The 23,621-nt window shown below is 40.4% G+C and overlaps 1 protein-coding gene and 2 pseudogenes across 1 annotated transcript; 2 read left to right on the forward strand and 1 right to left on the reverse strand.

Moving 5' to 3' along the window:
• Positions 1-2,037: 2,037 nt before the first annotated feature.
• On the forward strand, positions 2,038-2,857 carry LOC120417423 (60S ribosomal protein L7-like; annotated as a pseudogene).
• Positions 2,858-3,454: 597 nt separating this feature from the next.
• LOC120417382 (THUMP domain-containing protein 1 homolog) lies at positions 3,455-5,312 on the reverse strand (annotated as a pseudogene).
• On the forward strand, positions 5,236-23,116 carry LOC120417395 (uncharacterized). The gene is made up of 10 exons (XM_039579421.2): positions 5,236-5,808; positions 10,411-10,710; positions 10,778-10,920; positions 10,984-11,870; positions 11,926-12,084; positions 12,147-12,358; positions 16,837-17,821; positions 17,877-18,081; positions 18,149-18,304; positions 21,642-23,116. Exons 1-10 carry the CDS (start codon positions 5,715-5,717, stop codon positions 22,692-22,694), a joined length of 4,194 nt encoding a protein of 1,397 aa, XP_039435355.1. The 5' UTR covers positions 5,236-5,714; the 3' UTR covers positions 22,695-23,116.
• The last annotated feature ends 505 nt before the right edge of the window (positions 23,117-23,621 follow it).

Genomic DNA, 23,621 nt, shown 5'->3' on the forward strand with positions numbered 1-23,621 from the left:
AAAAAATTATTTTCAAAAATTTAAAATCAAGACTAACATTTCAAAAGGGCCAAACATTCAATATTACGCCCATTTGAAATGTTAGTCTTGATTTAAAATTTTTGAAAATAATTTTTTCGAAAAGATCGGAAAATTTCACGAATGTTTCATGTTTCATCATTGTAAATCGGACCTATAGTTGCTGAGTTATCGACATTAGAAAATGGTGGGTTGTTTGGGTGAGACTTAGAAAACTTCAATTTTCCTGTTTTTTAACCTTTGCATGGCAATATCTCAGCAACAAAGGGTCGTATCAACAAAGTCCGAAAAAGCAAAATATAGAGAATTTTCTCAGCTGTTCAAAAATATTTTTTTCAATAGTGGGCAAACATGGGCACTATTTTTAAAAAATGAAAAACTGCGACTATTTTCAAAAAAGTTACCTAAAAATGGTTATAACTTGAAAACGGTGCACTTTATCAAAAATTCACTAAAGTACTTTTTGATTGCAAATTTGATTTTACATCGAAAAATGAAGTTGAAAAATTTTTGCGACCAAAATTTCGATTTTTTGAAAAAATATGTATTGATTCAAAAAATCATAACTCGGTCAACGATTTTTTGCCCATTCTGGAAATTTCTGAAAAGTTGGCATTTTATGTCCTCTAAAACATACCAAAAAAATAAAAAAAAATAAAAATAGTGTTTTTTTGCAAATTAAGTTTTAGTGACAAAAAGTTAAATTAAAAATCACCAAATTTTTTTTTACCGTGTATCATTTTTTTCCCCTGTAGTCCGTATTCATACCTACAACTTTGCCGAAGACACCAAATCGATCAAAAAATTCCTTCAAAAGATACAGATTTTTGAATTTTCATGCATCATTTTTGTATGGACAGCTGCAAAATTTGTATGGAAAATTATATGGACAAACTAATGATGCAAAATGGCTTCTTTGGGCATACCGAAGGCACCAAAAAAGTTTCAGCCGGATTAAAAAATACAAAAATTAAAATTAAAGAAAAAAGACCGATTCCGTAGAGAACTGCTCATGTATAAGTCGTTTTTTAATAAAATTCTAAAACATAAATATTTTACAATCTTCATGTTTGTACAATCCACGCACAACGTGTAGTCATCAGCTGGGAGAGAGCATGAAATGTTTCAATGCTGTCAAAGCAAAAGAGAGAAGTTCAATTCAACCTATCTGCACTCTCTCGAATTTGACAGATACGCCACCCAAAAACTTGGGAGCATAACACCAACAAGGCAGCATAAAAAATCATAACATTTGTGCATATAGGTCGTTTTGCACGGTTTAGTTTTTTGTTGTTTTTAAATGCGATTTTTCATTGATGGAGGTAAGTCTTCATAAAATAGATAAGTCATTTTTTTTTTTTGAAGGAGTGGAGTGATTTGGAGAGAGTTTTAACAGGTTGTAAAGTGAGAGTGATCATTATTTTCTGTTTGTTTATTTTTTCTCAGAAGTGTCGAGGTGTGCTCCACCGGGGGTTTTTAAATCGCCTCATTATGTTCGGCACGGAACCGTAGCCTAGTTTTAAATCCCAACACAAGCATAACTCGAACAAGATACTTATCCGGAAGTTGCCGTCTCCAGCTTTTGTTCGCGGGTGCTGTACAGGCAGGGTTACCAGGTCAAAATTTGAAAAATCTGGCAAAGTATCGATTATAAATCAGGAAAAATCTGGCTGACGAAAATCTAACAATTCTGAATGATGAAGATGAGGGAGGATATGAATTAATTCAAAAGTTTGTAGAATTCAGATGTTTTAACTTATTTTATGGCCTAACAAATGTTGAATTTACATTTATTTTAAGAAATACTCATTCTAAATTTTATGATTTTCAATAAAATTTACTCATTTCAATCAAAAAGTTGTTCAAAATGGGCATTAAGTGAAAAATCTGGCAAAATCTGTCAATATCTGGCACAGAGAAGGGTGAATCTTTATTCTGGCTGACACTTGAAAAATCTGGCATTCCCAGATTTATCTGGCAACCTGGCAACCCTGTGTACAGGTGCGAAATTACCTGCTGATGTTTCACTGCACTCAGCAGTGTTGCTGGCGGAGTTTAGTGACATCATTCATCAGTTTGGACTACGTGTGTTTTGCGTCCGCTGTCAGACCGACTTTCATTCTTGATGTTACGCTGATCGTACCGCTAGTTGGTAAGTTCCTCGATATTTTCCTACTGTGAACAATTGCTAAACTCACACCTCCAAAGACAGCACATTCCGAACGAAATTTCCGCCTTTCACGGTGACCGAAGTGTTGGAAGCGGGCAATCGTCTACGTTCCAAGGAATCCCTAAAACTCCCGGCGGTGCCAGAATCCAAGCTGAAGGCAACGAAGGCTAAGTTGTTGGCCCACCCGGAAAATCTGCGCCGCCAGCTGCAGGCCGTCAAGCTACTTCGCGTTAGGTAGAACCTGCTGCGCGCGGCCAAGTACACCAAGAAGTATGCCCGGATGGAGCATGAAGTGGTGGACAAGGCACGCGAGGTTAAGAAGGCCGGAAACATCTACATTCCGGGCGAGCCGAAGGTTGCCTTCGTCATGCGTATCTGTGGTATCATTATCAAGCTGAACAAAGTCACCAAGAACTTGCTGCGTATCACCGCCCCGACATCACCTAGGGCTATCCCTTGCTTAAGTTCGTCAAGCACCGACAAAACCGAATCCCAACTACGGACTTCTTCGTGATCGACTGAAGCTGCGTGCCGCGTACAAGCCTCAACACCCCGACCGGTGAATGGCGCAAGTACAACCAACTACGCAAGTACAACCACTACGTCGAAGACGGAGACTTTGGCAACCGCAAGGAAAAGATCAATCAGCTGATCAAGCATATGGTTTAAGTGATACATAGCGCGTTGAGGGAGAGTGTTGAATAAAACAAAACCAAGAATATAAATAAATTTGGTTTGAGAAAATCCTGTATGTTTAGTACTTCATATAGGCAGCAATCGCGTGTAAGTTGAACCCACACACACATGCGCGGTCATGTCCGTCGTCTAGCTTTTGCCACGCGTGTTTCAAGCGCTGGTGTTCTATCTTCCAGGGGAACGCCAACCAGACCAGCTGAGTAACGTACAGCAGATCACCCTGCTGAAAACGCTCCTTCTAAATTCTAACTTTTGCGTCAACGAACACTGCAGAACGTTCTATGTGTAAATTGGCAGCATTCAGCGACAAGTTGTAACAGCTGATGACCAATTGCGGGCGGATCCGATACACTGAACCCGGTTCGTCGAACTGATGAATTCTGATCTCTTGATGACCATGAGCTACCATTTGACCCCTAGCTCATTGCTTTTGATCTAGTCATCCGCGGAAAAAGTAGGCACACACGGCTTCCACGTAAAATAATATAATTTCCTCGACTTGTCCAATATGCGACAACACGAAAATTGAAAAATATATTTAAAGTAGTTAGAGTCAACGAATTCAGTTTTTTATTTTGCAAATCCAAACGGTATGAATAATACGGTCAAAAAATCATCAATCTTCCTCCTCTTCCCTCGGGCAACATCTTCTGGCTTTTGGACATCCTCTGCTAGTACAGCCGCTTTCGCTTCCTTCTGCGTACCTTCCTTGCCGTTAGTTGCACTTTGCTTCTCTTCAACCTTTATCTCCTCATCGCCAGCGACCTTCTCGCCAGACTCCTATCCATTCTGCTCCTCGGTCGATTCCTGCGACTTGGCGTCCTCGTCCTGTCGGGTGCAAATTTCTATCAGTTCGAATACTGCGGCACAATGCTAATCAGCATCAACCGTTTGGTCACTTCTACGATCCCCGAGTTCTTGACGCTGATCAGTTCGGCGAGCGCGTTGGTAACGATTTCGCGTTCCAGTCCGTTGTTGATCATCGGTTGAAAGTGACCGCGAACGTTTTCGGTTCCTTCACAAGTACAGGACAGCTTGCCGGCGCCGTCCATAATGTCCTTCAGGTTGGCCTTGGTGATTGAAACTAGCCGCACAATATTTCTTGGTTCCGGCCGCGTCCTGCAGAATCTTGAGCGCCAATTCCGTCGAATTTTCAGCCCGTCTTAATGAAGCAGATGTTTTTTCGCCCCGATGACTACCGACTCAAACCGGTACTTTTTCTTCTCCATTTTGGCAGATTCGGCTTGTTTTCCCACAAGCAATGAAATGTCCTCCCCCTCCTCGTCTTTTTTTTGCTCTGCCGCGGCCTTTTCGACAGGTTGTTCGTTGGTCGGAGGCGGAGAATCACACACCTTCCCGTACAGATCGTTGGCGTACTCGTTTGTGATCGGTACGTGTCCCGGGTTTAGTTTTGCTCGATCATGTTGCACGTCACAAGGAATCCGCGCTGGCCCGCTTCCAGGTAGGCCGGTTTCTTCCGGTGAAGATTTACGCTTGCTTGTTTTCTGACCAGATCTGTAATACAAATTAAACGCAAAAAACACACAAATTATAAGCTGCCACTGTACTGCATACTTGAAAAAACTCACCTGAACCGCTTACGACAGGATTGAATCAAAAACGCAAAAAAGCAAAAAAACAATTGAAAATTAAAAAAAAACCAGAAAAGTTCTATGCGCACTCAGTTAAACTTTGTTTACATTGTCGGATAGGATGTTTTGTAAGCACCTATCCGGCAGATGCCGACGAGTTCTGTGATTGGTCGATTTGTTCTCGTAACGGTTTCTCTCTCTCGCGCTGGAAAGCATTGAAACATTTCATGGTCTCGATCAGCTGTTGCCTACACGTTGCGCGAGGATTGGGTAATCATAATTATCATGAAAAAGTTGTTCTTTTTAAATAAAGATTTAAATTAAGTTTAGAAAGATCCTATGTGCAATGCTGCACATATTTGCTCCAATGTGGTTGATCCTATCTGCAAAAAAAGTTCTATGAAGCGTGTCCTATGTGCACTAAAAGGTCGTATGAAACAAAGTTATTCAGAAATAAGTTTAAACTAAATTTTTGATAGTTCCCGTTAAGTACACTTAAAAAGCATCATTCTAGGTCCATTTGTGCGTTTTTAGAATTGAAAAATACCCAACCTTGTTTAAATGGGATTTAAAACTGTCCAGCAAAACTTTGACATCAATTTACTTAGATTGAGGTTTTTGCACATAGGACCTTTTGAAAATTTACTCTAGATTTTTTAAATAGGAATTGGAACAAGTTGTCAATTTTTTGCAAGCGATTTTCTCGAATCGCGGTTTTTGCTTTTGTGCCCTAATGAAATGTTTGGCTCGAAATTTACTTTTAGTTCAACGCAAGCTCTCACGGTAATCGGACGGCTGATGTACCGTGCTCCGCGGACGGTGGAAAATTCGTGCATTTTCCTGTGTGGCAATAAATGACGTAATGTTTTAGTGCTCAGAGAACCGAGTGGGGGTCACGAATTTGTGAATTTCATCTTTCAAACAGAGAGCTTTTAAAAGGCGCAGGAAATTTATATTGAAAGTTTCAAAAGTGTGTGTATTTGTGTGCGAATGAGGAAAAATATTACACAAGGAAAAAAGGTGCACCTTCTGGGCTGTCAGTGAGTGTGTGTCGTACGTTCATGGCTTGCTGTTTTGCATAAAAATTGCAAGCAGGAAAATAGTTTGATGAAAAATCATTAAAAACTGCTCAGCCAGCAGCCAGTTCCGTGAAGTTTGAGGTGTTGAAAAAGGGAGTTTGTTCAGTTCCTGCTGCTGCCCTCGGCGGACAGGAATGAAGCAGCAAATCGAAAAAGAAAATGGTTGATAATTTCGTGTGCGCTGGCTACACTTTTTACTCCAAATTTGACTCGGGAAATTTGGGCAGAGTCGAGCTCGTTCGATGTTGTGAAGGTGAGTGTTTTTTCCTTCTTTTTCATTCTGCACTAGGAAAGGACAACAATAAAATTGCATTGCATTAATCAGCTGAAGTAAGCCCCTCCACCTCCCTCCCATCTCCTCTTCCAACCAACACACTTTGCGCAGACAGATTTTTGACTTTTTTCCCTTCTCCTGCTGTTGGTGGTGCTTTGTTTTGGGTTGTTCTCTCTCCTGCCCAGTGCAGCACTGCTGGTGGGTGAAGTGGAAGGTAAACAAAGAAGGGGGTGGTGGGTGATGGAGGGAAAGACCCCTCAACAAACATGAATAAAAAATAATAATAAAATGGAAGATCAAAAACGAAGAGAAACAAAGTGTCGCGAAGTTTATGTTTCATTCATTTTCTTGTTTTCTACTAAGTGCTGCTAGAAAATTGGTACCTCTTTTATTTTGGTACATTATTAATTAATTACAAAAATAACAAATTTAAGTTAATGTGCAATAAGGCGTAAACAAAGCCATGTTTTACCAATGCTCGATTAATTTTACGTATTATAAACTTCAAACAAGCTTTTAAATTGTTCATCTAAACTCCTTTAAAATATAATGCTTTTCACTGAAAATCTTAAAAAAAATATTTGTTTAAGAAATTTTTTAACAAGATTTGTATGTCGTGGTGGCTTTTATGACTGTGCAATAAACACGAGAAATAAGAATATAAAAAAGATCTTTCCAATTTATCTCTTTTTTTACAGTAAAAGAATCGAAAGTTACTAGCAAAATTAATTTAAAAAAATAAGGCGAAAGATAATTGCTTGGAGGTTGTAGAAAAGCCCTGTTATAACCAAAAACAAACAAAAACAAGGCAAGATAAATGCAAACAAAAACAGTAAAAATTATAGAAAAAATCATAAAACAAAAAAAAAAGCTCAACACAGGAAAAATAAATAAACTATATCTATACCGAATCCAAAGCAGATTTGTATCTTCAGAATGCAGATGCAGTTCACACTCGATTATCCGAAGCATCGATTATTCAAAGTTCCGTCCATCCGGAGTTTGGTTATTATTTCGTGATTCAATTAAGGACGTATTAGACTATGACAAACAAATAAACAAACAATCAAACTTTTTTACAGTTTGTTGTTTGTTTGCCAGCATTTGTTTGCAGAAACGTCAGCCTGCATACATTTGGCTTTGTTTGCGAGTTTGTCAAACTTTCAAACACAAAAAGTTCGAGTTTGTTTGTTTGTTTGCCATAGTCCAATAACTTCTTTATCTGAGGTTTCGATTATTCACAGTCACAGTGATTCTGGACTGTTTTAACCTTCAAAATGGTGATATGCCAACATATACATTTTTTTAAATTTCAAGATCGAACATACCGTTTCAAAAAGGCTTAAAACACTAATTTTGACCTTTTTGAAATGTGTGCTTGATTAAGAAAATTTCCAAGTTTTTTAATTCGAATAATTGAAGAATTTCATACAGATTTCATTTTTTGACATCGAAAAATGCTAAGAATTTTTCGATTGCAAATTAGATTGTAAATTTTAAAAATCCAGAGCAACATTTGAAAGGGGCGGTACGACATTGCTCTTACGGCCTTTCATTACACGCGTTTAAATGGGACGAAAGGCCGTAAGAGCAATGTCGTACCGCCCCTTTCAAATGTTGCTCCAGAAATGATCTTTGCAAAAAAGTAAATTTCCGTTTTTTTAATTATGTTGTTTTTTTATATTCGTTTATTAATTTAAAAAATGTTTTTTTTTTCTAAATTTTTATAGCTCAAATCTCGGGTGAGTTTTCAAAAAGCCGTAAGAGCCGCCATGACCTCCGGCACTAATTTTTCTTTTTCTTCAAATTGAAACAACATTTCATTTGTTTTAAGTTTAGGGCGATTGAAGGACGTGTAGATGAACAATCTCAAGCATTTTTGAAATTGGTTTTTCGTAAGTAGGTCGAATACCGATGCAAAAAGGGCTTTGTTTACCAATAGGTCTTACGTCTTTTTGAAAAGTGATCCGAGAAATGTTGCCTTTATTGTACCCTGAAGCATATACAAAAATTGAAAAACGCAGTTTTGGAAAATTTAACTTTTTGTGAAATACACATTAAAAAAGGTAATGTTTTTAAAATGATTTTTTTTTATTTTTCCTCACAATAACCATCAACATCGATGTTGACAAAATTACATGGAAACTTGTCTTGTATGGATCCACAAAGTTTTAGCTTTTTTTTTTAGATCGGCCGATTTCGGAGAGGATTAACATTACGTACCATGTATAAAAAATAATTCTTTGATAAATAACTGATTGTTTTCTACGGCCCGATTGATCCGCACAGACAGAAAAGTGGGATAAGTATTTGCAATTATGCGGCACAGAAGGTATTGTTTGGATTCGCTAAATGTTGAGTCAACTGCTGGGACTTCTCATCTGTCCTTTATCAACTTTCCCTGTCGTTTTTAGAGCAAAAATGACCAAATTTGTTGACGCATTCCACTTAATTGGGCAAAAGGGACAACATTTTATGATTCTATCTTATTCTAAAAAATCCATTTCCCAAATAATCCATTAGCCAGAATGCCATTCACCTGAATAGACAATTCTACTCAGAATTGTTTATTGTTGAAATTAATATAAATAGATTCTTCTTTCCTCTAACTATCCCACATCTTTTAGCTATTTCGAAGGTTATTTTTGCATTTTTTTTCCTTCTCTGTCCAATTCGTTCTCCTTAGTACCAGTAAACTCTCTCCCCATTTCGAACAAATCAGCTGTTGAAAGGTAGTCCATATCTCAGCACAGGATAATAACTGCACCAATGTAATTGTTAAAGCAACCTAATAAAAATGAAATGAAAAAAACTCGGGTGAGTTTTCAAAAAGCCGTAAGAGCCACCGTGACCTCTGACACTAATTTTCGTTTTTCTGCAAAATGAAACAAAATATCGTTTATTTTTAGTTTGAGGCACTTGAAAGACGTGTAGATGAACAATCTCAAGCATTTTTGATATTGGTTTTTCGTAAGTAGGTCGAATGCCAATGCAAAAAGAACTTTGTTTACCAATGGCTCTTACGGCTTTCCGTTTTTTATATTCGGCTTTCCGAGAAATATAAATAGATTAGCCATTCTTTTTGGTACCATAATATCTTTGAATCATAAATCTCGTAGAAAAAATACACTGTTTCCCTCTGGAAAAAAAAAATCAAAAAACATCTCAGTAATAATTCATTCTGGGTAGTGGTTTATTCTAAGGTAGGGTAATTCTGAAGAATAAGTATCTTGGACGTAGTTTATTCTGGTGATTGGATTTCTGGGGCATGGGGTAGAACCACATTGTAATGGCTAGTAGACAAGATTCCAAAATCTTTTGTAGTTTTGCATCTTTTCAGTTCACTTTGTGACTTATCGATTTTTTTCGATCATTTAGCTTTATAAACTGAATCTAAATCATTATCGTGGTTCATAGTAACCAACACACATGTTGTGTTCTAGTTTTAAATTGTTTTGTTCTCTATCCCTTCAAGTTTCTAACACAAATCTATTAGCTGTAACAGTTTCAACATGAATTTCATGTGAAACATACCTGAAAGGACTACTAATAAACTATTGCTCACTCCTAATGTGAACATCCAATGCCGTGAGCAGGATAGACTCTTTGTTTATAAACCCACATTTGCCCATTTGCATTGTTTTGCTTGAATTGTTACTTAATTATCCACCAATAAAACTAAATTTAATTGCAATAAACACATTTTTTTAGAGTTTCTAACCGTTGAATTCAATTGTCGATTCAGGATAAAACAGTAAATCAAACCTAAATTTATTATGTACTTAATGGTTCCACCCTATGTACACATGGCAAACTAAAGTAAACCACATCAACTTGCAAACAGCTGGCAATGATCGTTGATTCAAAACGACCTTGGGAATTGCGCGGTGACACTTTAACAGCAATAATTGTTTCTGATTTCTTGTTTTCTGGTTTAATTCTAACAACTTTTTTGTTTTGGTAAAATATGGATTGTTCTTCTATTCGGTAATAATTTCGGCCTTTATTTCGGTTGAATTGTTCGTTTGTGGTTGGCTTTAGGTTAGTAAGTTTCTTGTTTCGGTTTGGTCGCGGTTATGTGTAACTAAACCAGATCGTTATCTGTTAGATTGAAATTTAGTTGCGCGTGATTACCGTGTTTGGCATAATTCTGTTTATTTGTTTTCTTTTTCGGTATCGATGTAACCCGATTTCGGGCCCTTGCATTGATGTTGTGTGCCAGTCAGTTAACATGTTCTATTGCGGGGGTGCTTTCTTATTTTGCAAAAACTTCTTTACTTTTTGTCGCACTGGCTTCTGTATGACTGGGGAATATTTGTACTGAAATATTTGTTTGCCGTAATTAGATAGATAGATAGATTACTTATAAAAAAACATACATTTCATAAAAAGATAGATTCATCAATTTAACAATATACAGTTTTTTCGCTAGGTGGATCGACTCCACAATAACTCAACTCGTCACGCTCGTTCCACATTCCTGACCAGCAACAACAGCCCCGAAAACTCCCAAGCAACGAAATCCAAGCAAAAAAGTAAAACTATTTTCCCTTTCTCTGTCGCTCCCCGTCTTTATTGCAGGACTCAACATAATCGGTAACAATGTTAGCAGCACCTCTCCGGCACCGCCCTCGTCCGCGTCCGCCCCACCGGCGGTCGTCGCCGCTTCCATCCCACCACCGGCGAACCGCGCATCTTCTCCCCCCGCGTTAGTTCCGGCCGAACCGCCCGCCGTAGCCGCCCTGCATCACCCGCCCTCGTCGGCCGCCGCCGCCGCAGCCCTGTTCGTCGAGGTGGAGTTCAACCTCTGGACGCGACCCGATTGCGCCGGCACGCCGTACGAAAATCAGAACAGGACATGGTTCTATTTCGCCGTAACGGGTGGGTTGTGTGAAGGTGGTATGACCGAGGAACAGCTGATTACTTTTTGTTTTGTTTTGTTTTGCAGGTGGTCGGCCGAACCAGATCGTCAAGTTTAATGTGATGAATTTGAACAAACAGGCCAAGCTGTTCAGCCAGGGCATGCATCCGGTGATGAAGGTTGGGCCCGGTGGCCGTTGGGAGCGCATCAAGGACAAGCCATCGTACGCGGTGAGTTTTGAGCTGGGTGATTGGGGAAGAAGCTGGTAGTAAATCTTAAAATATGCTTCACAGATTGCCAACGACGTGTTCTTCATCTCGTTTCTGCATCGCGCGCCGGAGTCGCCCGAAACGAGGACCTACTACGCGTTCACCTTTCCGTTCACGTACAACGAGCTGCTCGAACAGCTGGGTAATTTTGACAAACGCTTCGGCCGCCATCCGTTCGATATGCACCAGATCGCGGTTGAAGTGGCACAGAGGTACGATAGCAGTGCTGCCGCGGGACCGGTTGAGGTCGTTTCGGCGCCGTTGGTGACGAGCTCGAAAAAGGGCAAGCTGGCCAAGGTAGCTAAAACGATCGAGCGGAGTGGTCCGGAGTCGTTCGACGACACGGCCCGCGATGGCAGTGGCATGGAGGACGCCGGCGTAGTGCTGCCGAAGGAACAGGACCCGGTGAAACCGCTGGACAGTGCCGAACTGGCGTCAGCCATGTCCATCGACGATAACAACACGTCGGAGTCGATGCAGCAGATTACGAATCTTGTAAATAAGGTGAAGATTGAGTTACCACAGCAGTCGGCTGAGTCGGCCAAGGGCAAGCTGTTGTTCTTGCAGCGAATGCTGAAGACGCCCACGCTGGACGACGAAGCGAGGGCGACCAACCTGGACCAGCGGGACGACATCTACTACTACCGGGAACTGTTGACGCACTCGGTTGAGCATCGGCGGGTCGAGCTGCTGACCATTACGTCGTTCCACGGGGTTCAGCCGGAGCGCGAGCCACGCCTCCGGAATCTGTTTCCCGACGAGCGAACGCCCCGGTGCCATACGTTTAAGAATAAGAAAATTGTCTTCATCTCGTCGCGCGTACACCCGGGCGAAACGCCCGCAAGCTTCGTGCTGAACGGGTTTCTCAGTGTGCTGCTCGACCGGAAGAGCATCGTGGCCATTACGCTTAGGTAGGAGCTTGATTGATTGATAATAGTTTAATAATTAACCGTTGACCATTTGCAGGAGAATGTATGTGTTCAAAATCATACCGTTTCTGAATCCGGACGGGGTCTACAACGGACTGTACCGTTCCGACACGCGGGGACACAATCTGAACAGGGTTTATCTGACGCCAAACATTGAGACGCAGCCGTCGATTTACGCCTCCAGGAAGCTCATCAGGTAATCAATGCTACTTCAATTTTGAAAAACAGATATTTACGATCTACTCCCCCAACCCGCAGATACTTCCACCTCGGCACGGACGAACCCGAACCGTACGAGCTGGAGCAGGAAAAGAAAGCTGCTCTGCTGAAGAGCTCGGCGGACACCAGCACCGAGGAGTTCATTCAGCAGCACTCAACGCTCGAGGAAAAACCTCCCACGCTAGCCGAGGAGCAGCAACAAACGAAGACCTCCGACCCTGGCCCGTCGAGTCCGTCCGCCGTCAAAAAAGGTACGACCCCTAGCAAGAAGTGCAAAAATCCCATTCGAACTAACAAGCAACAACACAAAACTTCACGACTCCCCAAACTAACACTCCAAACCATGACCTCCGGCGGGGGTGCCGCGGCCACGTGTGAACCACCGTCGCCGCCAGCGTCGACCTCGTCCAGTTGGCCCACAAAACTGTTGAACAAGGTTTTCCGCCACCGGCGTCGCATCGCCCCCAAACTGCCACCGATAATCCAACAGAGCACGACACCATCCCTGAACCTCGCGCCGGTCGTCGAGGAGCCCACACCAGCCGGTAGTGAACCGGTGACCCGAAACACCGCCCGACCCACCCTACTTCTGCTCAGCCAAACTAGCAGCCTAATCGTGGAGATTTCCCAGTCGATGGAGAAGAGCTGTGGCGGCGCCGCCGCTGCCACCGGCGATGGTTTGGGCAATATTTAGCTCTCAACTCTCACTCACTCGCAAAAAAAAATCGAACAACCCTTTAGCCTACATATTTGTTTGTCCTCACGCCATGCCACGCTGCGTCGCGCCGCCGCCATGCATGTCTCATAAATCCATACCAACTGTCAACAAGCATTAAACCTTCATTTGAAAAATCGACGTCGATTCCTTGAAATGGGGAACACGCCGCGCCGACCTCCATGCCAGCTGCAAGATTCACCCCTACATCCCGCGGTCATCATCAAACTCAGCATTATTAGCTACATCTAGATTGTACAGTAGAAGTTTGTAAGGTTTGCACTGTGATCTGTTTTGAGTCAGGTTGCAATTCACATTTTTTCTAGATTGAAATTTTTTTCATGCATAATTTTTAAATAAAATAACTTTTGTCATGTAATCTTAATGAATTTCATTATCTGAAGTGTAGAAAATTGTTAGAACTGAATTTTAACATACTTCACTCATGCATTCTAGATTAGCTCAATAATCATACTTTTCGACCAAGATTTTTTAATCTGCGCCTCCATTCAAGCTAGCCAACTCACATTGCAAATGGCCTGACGCTTCTCTGATTGACGTTGTACTTTTTCATAAAAGGGTAAATTAAGCACTTATTTTACTAATTTAAAATAGAAAATAAATTGTATAAGATTTTTCCACAAAACTTTTCATCATTTATTAATTTATACAACCTTTATTTGTTCAAAAAAAAAAAAAAAAAATTACGTTTTTGTAATTAAAGGTTGATATTCAAATTTCAAAATTTATCGAAAATCTGTATAGTGCTCAACACAAATTTATCGAGATGGTGTCTTCGGCTAATTTGAAAAAAAAATGCTACACTCTTAAAAATATCATTTTTTATTTCCCTTTTAACACAAAAATTAAAAAAAAATCTGACTTAACTTTTTGATTTCAAATCAAATCTCGAAAATCTCTGGACATAATATTTGAACAAACCCGAAATATACATAAAAAAAATCGTTTCGATTTTTTGAATACATCGGTTTTATCCCATTCCCCAGATATCCATTTGCCAGAGTAGACCATTCTGTAGCAACATTGGAATAGGGCGCATAAGCAAGGGTCCTGAATTGCGGCTCAAAAATAAAAAAAATCCTCACTCATCGCCGAACGAACCTTTGCCGACTTAAGCGCGCAACCATTCGTGAGCGAACACGACTCGCTAGAGCCAGCGACTTTCTTAATTCCAGCGATACAAATACTCCGTGAATATCTTTGCCTAGTCCGTCCGTCGACCAGAGTCACAAACGAATATATTCAGAGAGAAGAGAATCTAACAAGTACCAGTGCCGCGGCGCTCAGTTGGTCTGCATTTGCTGTAAATTTGTATTTGGAATGGTGGAAATTGCTATCAAATGTGTCTTCAATGTTGTGTTATCAACAAAATTGTAAAATATTTTTGGTAACATCGACGTTAAGCAATTTTAAAAATGATCAAAACAAAGCCAATCGCACGCTATTTTGAGTCAGATTTGAGCGATACAGCGCAATCAGCCTCTCCAAACCATTCGAGTGAGAGAGAGAGAGAGAGGGAGAGCAAACGAGAGAGTATTTAGGAAAATATTTCGCGAAAAAATTAGGAATTCCAAAGAAGATTTTTTTTTTCACGTTTTCTTAGAAAATATAAAATTTGACAAAGCATTTTTATCCTTGCCAAGAAATTTTACCTTCTTTCAGAAAACAAAATGAAGTTTGATTTAATGATTAACAACGGTACAAACTGTACTTGACGTAGTATTTTTCTAAGAAGTTTTCTCTTTTTACTGAAATTTTGAAGCTTTTTTTTTTTAAATCTTGTAAAATTTTAAAATTGATTGTTTTGAAGCTGAAATAGAGTTAAAATTTGTATTTATTTTTTTAAATTTTTGAATTTTTTAATCACTACGGTAAATATTTCTGGGGAACAGTTACTTGTTAATTTCTTCGAAAAAACTTTTGATAGGGTTGTCAGATTTTAAATCTTTTAGACTCTTTGGAAAGATCTCGATTACTCATCCAACGATTGGTCGCATGGCAGATCCAGACAACGTTTTCATCAAAATATGTGAGATCCGGCCACTAAAAAGTGTATAAATAACACTTAAGTGGTAATAACTTTTGATAGGGTTCAGATCGTCAAAGTTTTGGGCTCGTTGGGAAGGCCTTTTAAATACCTTTCTAAAAATGTATGGCATGACGGATTTTCTTACTTTAACCACCCTTTTTACAATCTTCCAAAGTTTAGCTAAACCTGTTTTTTTAGCATAACTTTTGAAGTACTTTTCTAAACTTCATAATATTGACTAGGGTCTTGTGGGACCCCAAGACGGATCGAATGAGACTAAAATTGTCCAAATCGGTTCAGCCAGTCCGGAGACAATCGTGTGCATATTTTTCGGTGCACGGACTTACAGACATACACACGCACAGACATTTGTTCAGAATTTGATTCTGAGTCGATATGTATACGTGAAGGTGGGTCTACGAGGTCGAATTAAGAAGTTCATTTTTCGAGTGATTTTACAGCCTTTCCTCAGTAAGGTGAGAAAAGCAAAAAGGTGCAGGATGTTATGATACACATGACCAATACATAATAGCTTATAGGACCTTAACAAACTAGATTTAAATAAAAAGTCCAAGTTTGAATTCATTATTTGTATTAATTGGTTCATTGTATGTATTAAGTTTTTGATGAATGAAAGGTTTACATATATGCTTCATGTTTGAATTTTTCGTGTTTTTTTTTTGTATTGACACTGCTTGAAAAAAATCCCTTTGGACAAAGATTTATGCTAGAATATTTTTATTTTCAAATAATTCACAACTATCCTATCTTTGCTAACTTTTTCAAAAGGTTCTATTTACATAGGGAACCCATGTACTGCAAAGTAATGTAGATTTCAAAAGGGGCCTTATATTAATTTTTCATATATTTTTTCTGAATGATCTATTTTTGCCTTCCTCACCTTACTGAGGAAAGGCTATAAAATCACTCGAAAAATGAACTTATTAATTTGACCTCGTAGACCCACCTTCACGTATACATATCGACTAAGAATCAGGTTCTGAGCAAATGTCTGTGTGGATGTGTGTAGGTGGGTGGACAAAAAATTGTCACTCGATTATCTCCGTACTGGATGAACGGATTTTGACCGTATTAGTCTCATTCGATCGGTCTTGGGGTCCCATAGGTCTCTATTTAAAATCAGCAAGTTTAGTAAAGTATTTCAAAATTTTTGCTAAAAAAACGATTTTGGCGTATGTCCGGAAGATTGTAAAAAGGGTGGTTTTTGCAAGAAAACCTATCATGTTATACATTTTCAGAAAGGTATTGAAAAGACCTTTCAAATGAGCCTAAAACATCGAGGATCTGACAACCCTATCAAAAGTTTTTAGCACTTAAGTGATGAATGATTTCCGGGTCCATCATGCGACCTGGAGGCCGGATTTCAGATATTGTGATAGAAATATTGTCTGTTTTTATCAGACCTTGCCGATGAGCCAGAGCCGAACCCTATCAAAAGAAATGAGTAATTAAGTTGATTTGTTAAACATGTTAAGGGGGAATGTATGAGGAAGGCACCAACCACCTAGAGGTGGATTAAGTAACGTTTTTTTTTAAATATATTTATATCACAATTTAAAACCAAGTGCTTTTTAGGTGACAGTTAGAAAACACCAAACCGGACAAATAATTCTTTACTGATTTACAGATTTTTTTATATTTACTTTTTGCTGTGACTCTCTTCGAGGTTTTTTTTTGAAGTTTGCCGATCTTTTTTGAATTCATGAAAAAAAACTACCTTTTTGTGATTGGTGAACTCCCTTTTCTCAAAGTATCGCAAAAACAGAGAGTAGTCAGGACTATTTTTAACCAACTTTGTGTGAGTTGGTTGAGTTTGATTCCTCAAGTTTGGCCCATTTCGACTAGCTATTCAGCATCTGTACATTTCTTAAATTTTACACATTTTCTTTCCAATTTCTTTCATGGTTGTTTCAATTCTTACAATTTCCCCATCCTTCTTCCAGATTCCGAATCCACCGAAGAAAACACTCCTTCAACGTCGGACTCTGGCTTTGGCGAGGGCCAGCCGAACCTTTCCAAAAGCAGCACCATTTCGGACTCGTCATCGACGCTCACCCTACTGGCGTCCGTAGACCCGCTCGTAATGTCGTTAGTTCCTACTGCCGCCAGTTTGGAACCACCGAAAGATCCGGAACCGAAGCCGGAACCAGAAGCAGCGACGATCGCCACCAACGAAGAGGTGCTTCCACCACCGAAAGTGTTCACCGAGCAGCTCATCCCGGATCTGCTTCCGGTGGTAACGGAGAGTCAGGGTACGAGCTCGGTAGTTGCGCCTGTTCAGGCCGGACTAACCCGACCGGTTCGTAGCGCATCGAATCTCAGCACTGCCAGCAGCATGGCCAGCCAGACTGTGCAGAAGAAGATCACGGCCAAGGTGGACACGGGTCGCAAGGGTTCGCTCAAGAGTGCCACCATGAACAAGCCCAATCTGATTGCGACCACGCCGAACACGCTCAAGATGAAGGACTTTGGGGTGGGACAGGTGGGACAACAGCAGCAGCAGCCTTCGTCGGCGTTGGCGGTGACGGGTACGAAGACGGCCAAAAAGTCGTCCTCGTCGTCGTTGCACCACAAACGAGCCGAAGGCAAGATGCGTCCGCAGACGCCGCAGATGTACAGCCACTTCCGGTCGCACCGGAACGAGTTCCTGAACCCGGCCAGCCAAAAGAATCTCAACATCAGCTTGGACTATCTGGCGCAGCTGGACGAGAAGAACGACAAGGTGATCTACGAGGAGAAGAGCAACATGTTTCTGTACATTGACCTGCACGGGCACGCATCCAAGAAGGGCGTGTTCATGTACGGCAACCATCTGCCCAGCACGATCGAAGCCATCGAGTGTATGCTGCTGCCGCGGTTGATGAGCGTGAACTCGCTGCATTTCCACTACGACGCGTGCAACTTTAGCGAGCGCAACATGTACTACAAGTGAGTGTTGGGATTTGTACGAAACTTTGGGCGGAATTAACATTACTTTTCACAGGGGTAAACGCGACGGCTTGTCGAAGGAGGGTTCCGGCCGAGTTGCCATCTACAAGTGTTCCGGATTGATCAAGAGCTACACGCTGGAGTGCAATTACAACACCGGAAAGAGCGTCAATCAACTGCCACCGCGAGGAAAGGAAGGTTCCACCAACAAGGTTCAATCGCCGGTTCCCCCAAAGTACACCCCAGCCGTCTTTGAAGAGGTCAGTTTGTGCGGGCACTTCTCAAGTACCAACAAAATAATCACACAACAAAAAAATCGTTTTCCAGGTCGGTCGCGCCCTCGGTCCCTCGATCCTGGACCTGACCAACTCGAACCCCGCCTCGCGCCTCCCCAACTCGGAGTTCCGGACGCTGCAGGGCCTGCGCAACACGCTGCGCATCGAGATCGAGCGGGGCTCGTCGAAGGCGCGCGTCACCAACAAGGTAGGAGAAAGGATGGTCCCCGCTTGTTGTCCCCGGAGTGCCCTTTGCTATGCTGCCTGACCCCCGCCACCACCACCGCCACTACCGCCACTGCCAATGTCTTTTGCTTGGGTGGGGAAAAAGTCTGCCGGGCACCACCGAAGCAGCTACCACCACCACCACCACCACGGGGAGCAGTTTTTCTCGTGGTGCTAGGCGGGGGGAAGGGTCAGGTGGTGGTGCTTGTGCTTTTAACCCTGTGCTTGTTTTGATAACTGTTTTGTGTGATGTGTTGCTTTATTTTTTGTTTTATACTTGTTGTAAAAAGATGTTCTACTGTTGTTCTAGTTAGTGTCTGCTGGAAGGAAAGGAAAGGTTAATAACAATCTTATTTTAAGTAACACTTATTTCGAACGTTTTGATTTGCAATTTGATAACATTTATTTAGTTTCATATTTTTTATTTCTCATCCGGTCAAATTTTGCAACGCCTTTTTCGTATGCTTGCTTTGAAAACGGTTTGTTTTAATGTCTGATTGAAAATGCTTTGGTGTATTATAATTTCTCTAAAAAATTTATGTTTAAAAAATTTATTCTATAAAAAGTATCTGTTCAGTTCAGATATTATAAATAGGGGAGGCTAATTCTTTTTTATGTAACATTTTTCAAAGTTCAAATATGGCGTACCCGACGCGACTGGCAGTATTTATTTTTTTGAGTGAACTGTCAAAGGTATTTTACCACTTTTGTGGACAGATATTAAGGTGAAACGCGAAGGTAGCGCCTAATTGATTCCACATCTCGAGTTTTTAAAAGCCCCTCTAATATAAAATATAAAGCTACCAAGCAATCTGAACAGTTCATAATATGATTTTAGTTGAACAAAAGTTGTCCAATAACTAGCGTCCCGTTTCACGTTAATAGTTATTTAAATATGTAGCTTTATGCGATTTTTAATTTTGAACATGTAGGTAATTTTTTACTGTGCCAAGTTAATTATTATGCATCTGCAATATTTTTTTGAGTATTTCCATTTGTGAATTTTTTTAAACTTGAACATGTTTTCTTGTTCTTATTACAAATTAATGTATTCTTGCTATAAGGCTTTCTAGTCAGAAATTTACCAACACATTCAAAGTATGTTTACATAGTAGCTGGGGGTTTGTTTGAATCAGATTTGCTATCTCTTTCTAACAACAATTTTTTTGTCAGGCGACTTCTAGCTGTTTGTTTGACTGACCGCCCGATATGTCAGTTGATCATTTATTTTTTATTTATTTTTTCACTTGGCCTAGCAAGCCTTATTGTTTTTCTGTGAGTTTGTTCATTTTATTTGCAAACATAACATAAGGCACATTGCAAATTTTATTCAAGAGGAAAAAAATATTGCTGAAAATTTAAAAATTTTAATTGAAAAAACATGTTCAATTGATTGCAAACTATTAAAAAACATTGCATAACATTTATTTTTGTATTTGTATTGTATTTTTTTAAAGACTTTTTGCAAATTTTCAATTTTGGGACCGAAGATCGGGAAAAAACATAAAATTTACGGAAAAAAATCTCAGTAAATTCATTGACATTTTGATTTTTTTTTTTGTTAGTACATAGCATAACTTTAATAATAAAAATATAAAGCATTTTGTGATACTTTTTGCTTCCAAATTTTAAAAGATGGGCTTGAATTTGAATTTTGTTTTTTTTTGTATTCGGTGTATTTTGACCTTTTTCCATTCAACCTTATTTCTTTCGACATACATTCCAAAAAATGATACATCGTGGGCCGAATTTCAGAATCAAGAAGTGCAAAATTGCGACAAGAGATTGTTCACTTTTTATGGGCGAATACAGCGATGTAATCTTAAAAAAAAACACTTTTAAATCCAAAATCCACTCTATTTTAAATTGAAACGAGATTTCATGTTAATACATACACTCAACCCCCGGTGTTTGGCCACTTTTTCGTTTGACACTTTTTTAGTTTGTACCCCGTTGGTTGGTCAAAGTCAAACTAAAAAGTGACGAACTGTCACTTTTTACACGGCACTCACGCACACTATTAAAACAAACGTTTGATAGTGTGTGTGAACTCCGTGTAAAAGGGGTGTCAAACTAAAAAGTGACCCCGTTCGTTTGACAACAGTTGGTGTCAAACCATCGGGTTTTGAGTGTATTCAAATTTTTTTAAATATTTTTTTCCATGGAAATATTTCCTATATTTTAGGTAGCATAACGTGCAAACGCTGAAAAATCTAATTTGAGGATAATTATATCTGCTTTTAATATTTTCTTCAAAAAATAAAAGAATAATTTTTTTTGGATGACTTTATTTTCTTAATAATCTACCACCCACTCCTTAATTGCTGTACAAAAAAATAAATGAAATTGATTACTTTGATCGTGGCATACGCAAGAGCGTAAGTAAGAGAGTAACTCTCTTTCCAAACGGGACTCTTGTTTACTCTCTCCAGAGAACACGAGAGTGAAGCAGAGAGAGCGGCTGATTAGTAAACGCTTAAAAACATGAGGCATCATTATTTAAAGACCTAACAAAAGCACTGTAATAAGTTGAGATTGAAGGTTATTAATAATAGGCATGATTTTTTCGAGAAAAATTTCATGTTCCAAAATTATGTTTTTGAAAATTTACCGGAAACAAGTAAAAACCATTCCATACAAACAAATTGGTATTTTTCATGAAACAGCAAAATGCTCACTCAAAAGCCGACTGTTTCGAATTGGATACTTTATCATTGTTTTATTGCTTAGTTATTTTGTTGAATTTCATTTAAAAACTCTTCTAGAAATCCTAACATTTATACCTTTATAGAACGGCGATTATTTGTGGCTCGAATGAAGGAGTCGCTGATCGAAACATAAATCGCTTACAATCCCCTTTGAAGTTGAAGAATGAAATTTTACAGTGAAGCAAATCGCATCAAGCCAATAAAATTTGTTGTTTGTTGTAAATATATATCTATTTTTAACCTCCTTCTCAATCTTCTTTTGTACCTAGCTTGTTTCTAGTTGTTTCAACGAGTATTATCAAAATAATAAAACAAAATGTGTTCAATTTCTGGTTTCTGCTTTTTAATCTCCCTCTATCTCCATTCGTTTTCACATCTTTACCTTCTCTTCTTTAACTTTTTATCTCTCTTTACATATCTTCTCTCTATTAGTGTATAAAAGTATTTTAATCGTGGCTGGTTGTTGATTGTAGTTCCTCCCCTTTTGCTCGAAGCGTCGTAACCGTTTCTTGTGACCCCCCTCCAGAACCTGTTTCCCGACAAGGCGTGTTTAAAAGCGACACGGTTCGCGTATTTTTCTCTCTCTTGGAACTGTCCCATTTTTCTTTGCAGGTCCCGAAGACCCACTCGAAGCGGTTGAGCAACCAGTCGTCCAGTTCGCTGGATGTGGCCAAGGAGAACGCCCTGCAGTGGGAGAGTGGACCGGCGGTTGGCATTTGTGGACCAGCCTTGGGAGCGGCAGGGGTAGCAGCTGCGGCAGCCGTGGTGGGATCCGGGAGTCCGACCGGGGCAGGGAGTAGCGGTGAACCACTCGGTGGCAACGGGAACTCGTGCTCGGCCACTTCTAGCGGTGGGCGGCAGTTCCTGAAGGGTGGCGTTGGCGCAGGTGTTTCCGGCAAGACCCACTCGGGCAAGATCTCGCGGAAGGGCGTCGGTGTCGGAGGGAAGGGCTTCGGCAAAAAGGACGCCGTCAAGAAGACCAAGATTCTGTGCGAATCGGGCGTCGCCGTTGGAGCGGTCGTGGCCGCCGGTGGCAAGAAGCTGCAGGAGCTGATGCGTGCCAAAGACCAGCACCAGGTTCCGCGGAAGAAGATCAAGGTTTCACCACCGCATCAACCCCAACTGTCCACCGTGGACGGATTCGACCTGTGCTTCAAGAGTACCGGCCTGTCGGCGACGTCGCTGCCCAACTTCCTGGCCGCACCGCCATCCCTCGGCGAGCTTCCCCTGTCCAAGAAGGTCAAATCCGAAGCGAAACTGCTCGAGGAGTGTCTCGACTGCGACGACAGTCTGGATGCGCCCTGCTGTTCGTACTCGTCGTCGCTGCCGTCGACGACCGCCGCCGTCGCCACCACCAAGCTCATCGCGACCTACAGCCCGGCTGGTTCTCCGGGGTCGGACATTGGTGTACCGTCGAGCCCGCCAAGCTCCGGAAGTGGTTGCTCCTCGTCTGGCGGAGGAGTTGGTGGATCGAATGTGGACGGAACTAGCAGCGCTGGTTCCAAGGCCGGTAAGATTAGCAAGTTCAGCAAGGCCACCTCGGCCAAGTCAAAGCTGGGCAAGTCGTCCGATGGTAGCGGCAAACTGCTCAAGAAGAAACGGTCCCTCAAGACTGACTCGAACCTTAAGCGGAAGAAAACCCGGGTCAAGCCAGCCCTCACCTAAATCGTTGTGATGAAATTAGCAGTTACTTCTTTTTGTTTTTTACATATATGCTAATAATTATCCGGGATGAATTTTTATTTATGAAGTTTTTATAAGAATAATATTTTTTGTTTCTGTTGTAAACGCGATAGACGAAAGAACTGTTAGGAACAGACAGAAAAGTGCTTTGGGTAGGATTTTTGGAGCGTGAAATTTGATAGGGCTAGGTAAAATATTGAATTGAACCAATCGCGCAGTTTGGGATCAAGAGGAGTGCGTTGTGTGTGAATTTAAGCTCTTTTGGTTAACTTTCGGCCACCGAATCTTACTGCCATTTTTATTACTTTCCCAGATTTCCAACCAACTGAGTGCACTTTTCGATGAGTTTTATTTTTATACCATCAGTTCGTACTACAAAGATTGTTTTATATTATTTTACAAATTCTATTTTTCAAAACCACATTCAACACATAAATAATCGAGCTGTTAAGTGTGCGGTGTTCAGATTAACGTTGTCGATAAACGCTATCTACTAACAGGAGTTATTAATTCTAGAGTACTTTTTCGTTAGGACATAGAGAAAAAGTAATCCAGAATTAATGCATAAAAGCAAAGTTCTGGCCTTTAATTAAAATCGATATTGTTGGACTGCAAATTCTGCGACGTCGCACACACATTAATTGCTGTCTTAACATTCGTATCTACCCAAATTTAGGAAAGAGAGCTGCGCGAGTGATTTTTAGTGAAGCGAGGTATTAACTAACGCTACTAACACGATTCAGCTGAAGGAAACTAAACAATAAATTATAAAGGAAAAATAAACAATAAAATAAAAAAGCCCAGGTGAAAACCATGGGTCAGATGCAATAAATAAACATGATTTGAAAACATAAAAATGTAAAGGCTGCTTGAGGCGAGCTGTTTTTTTTTTTCGTCGTGTTGTGCACA

This window comes from Culex pipiens, chromosome 3 (genome assembly GCF_016801865.2).
Source record: "Culex pipiens pallens isolate TS chromosome 3, TS_CPP_V2, whole genome shotgun sequence".
NCBI classification, from domain to species: Eukaryota; Metazoa; Arthropoda; class Insecta; order Diptera; family Culicidae; genus Culex; species Culex pipiens.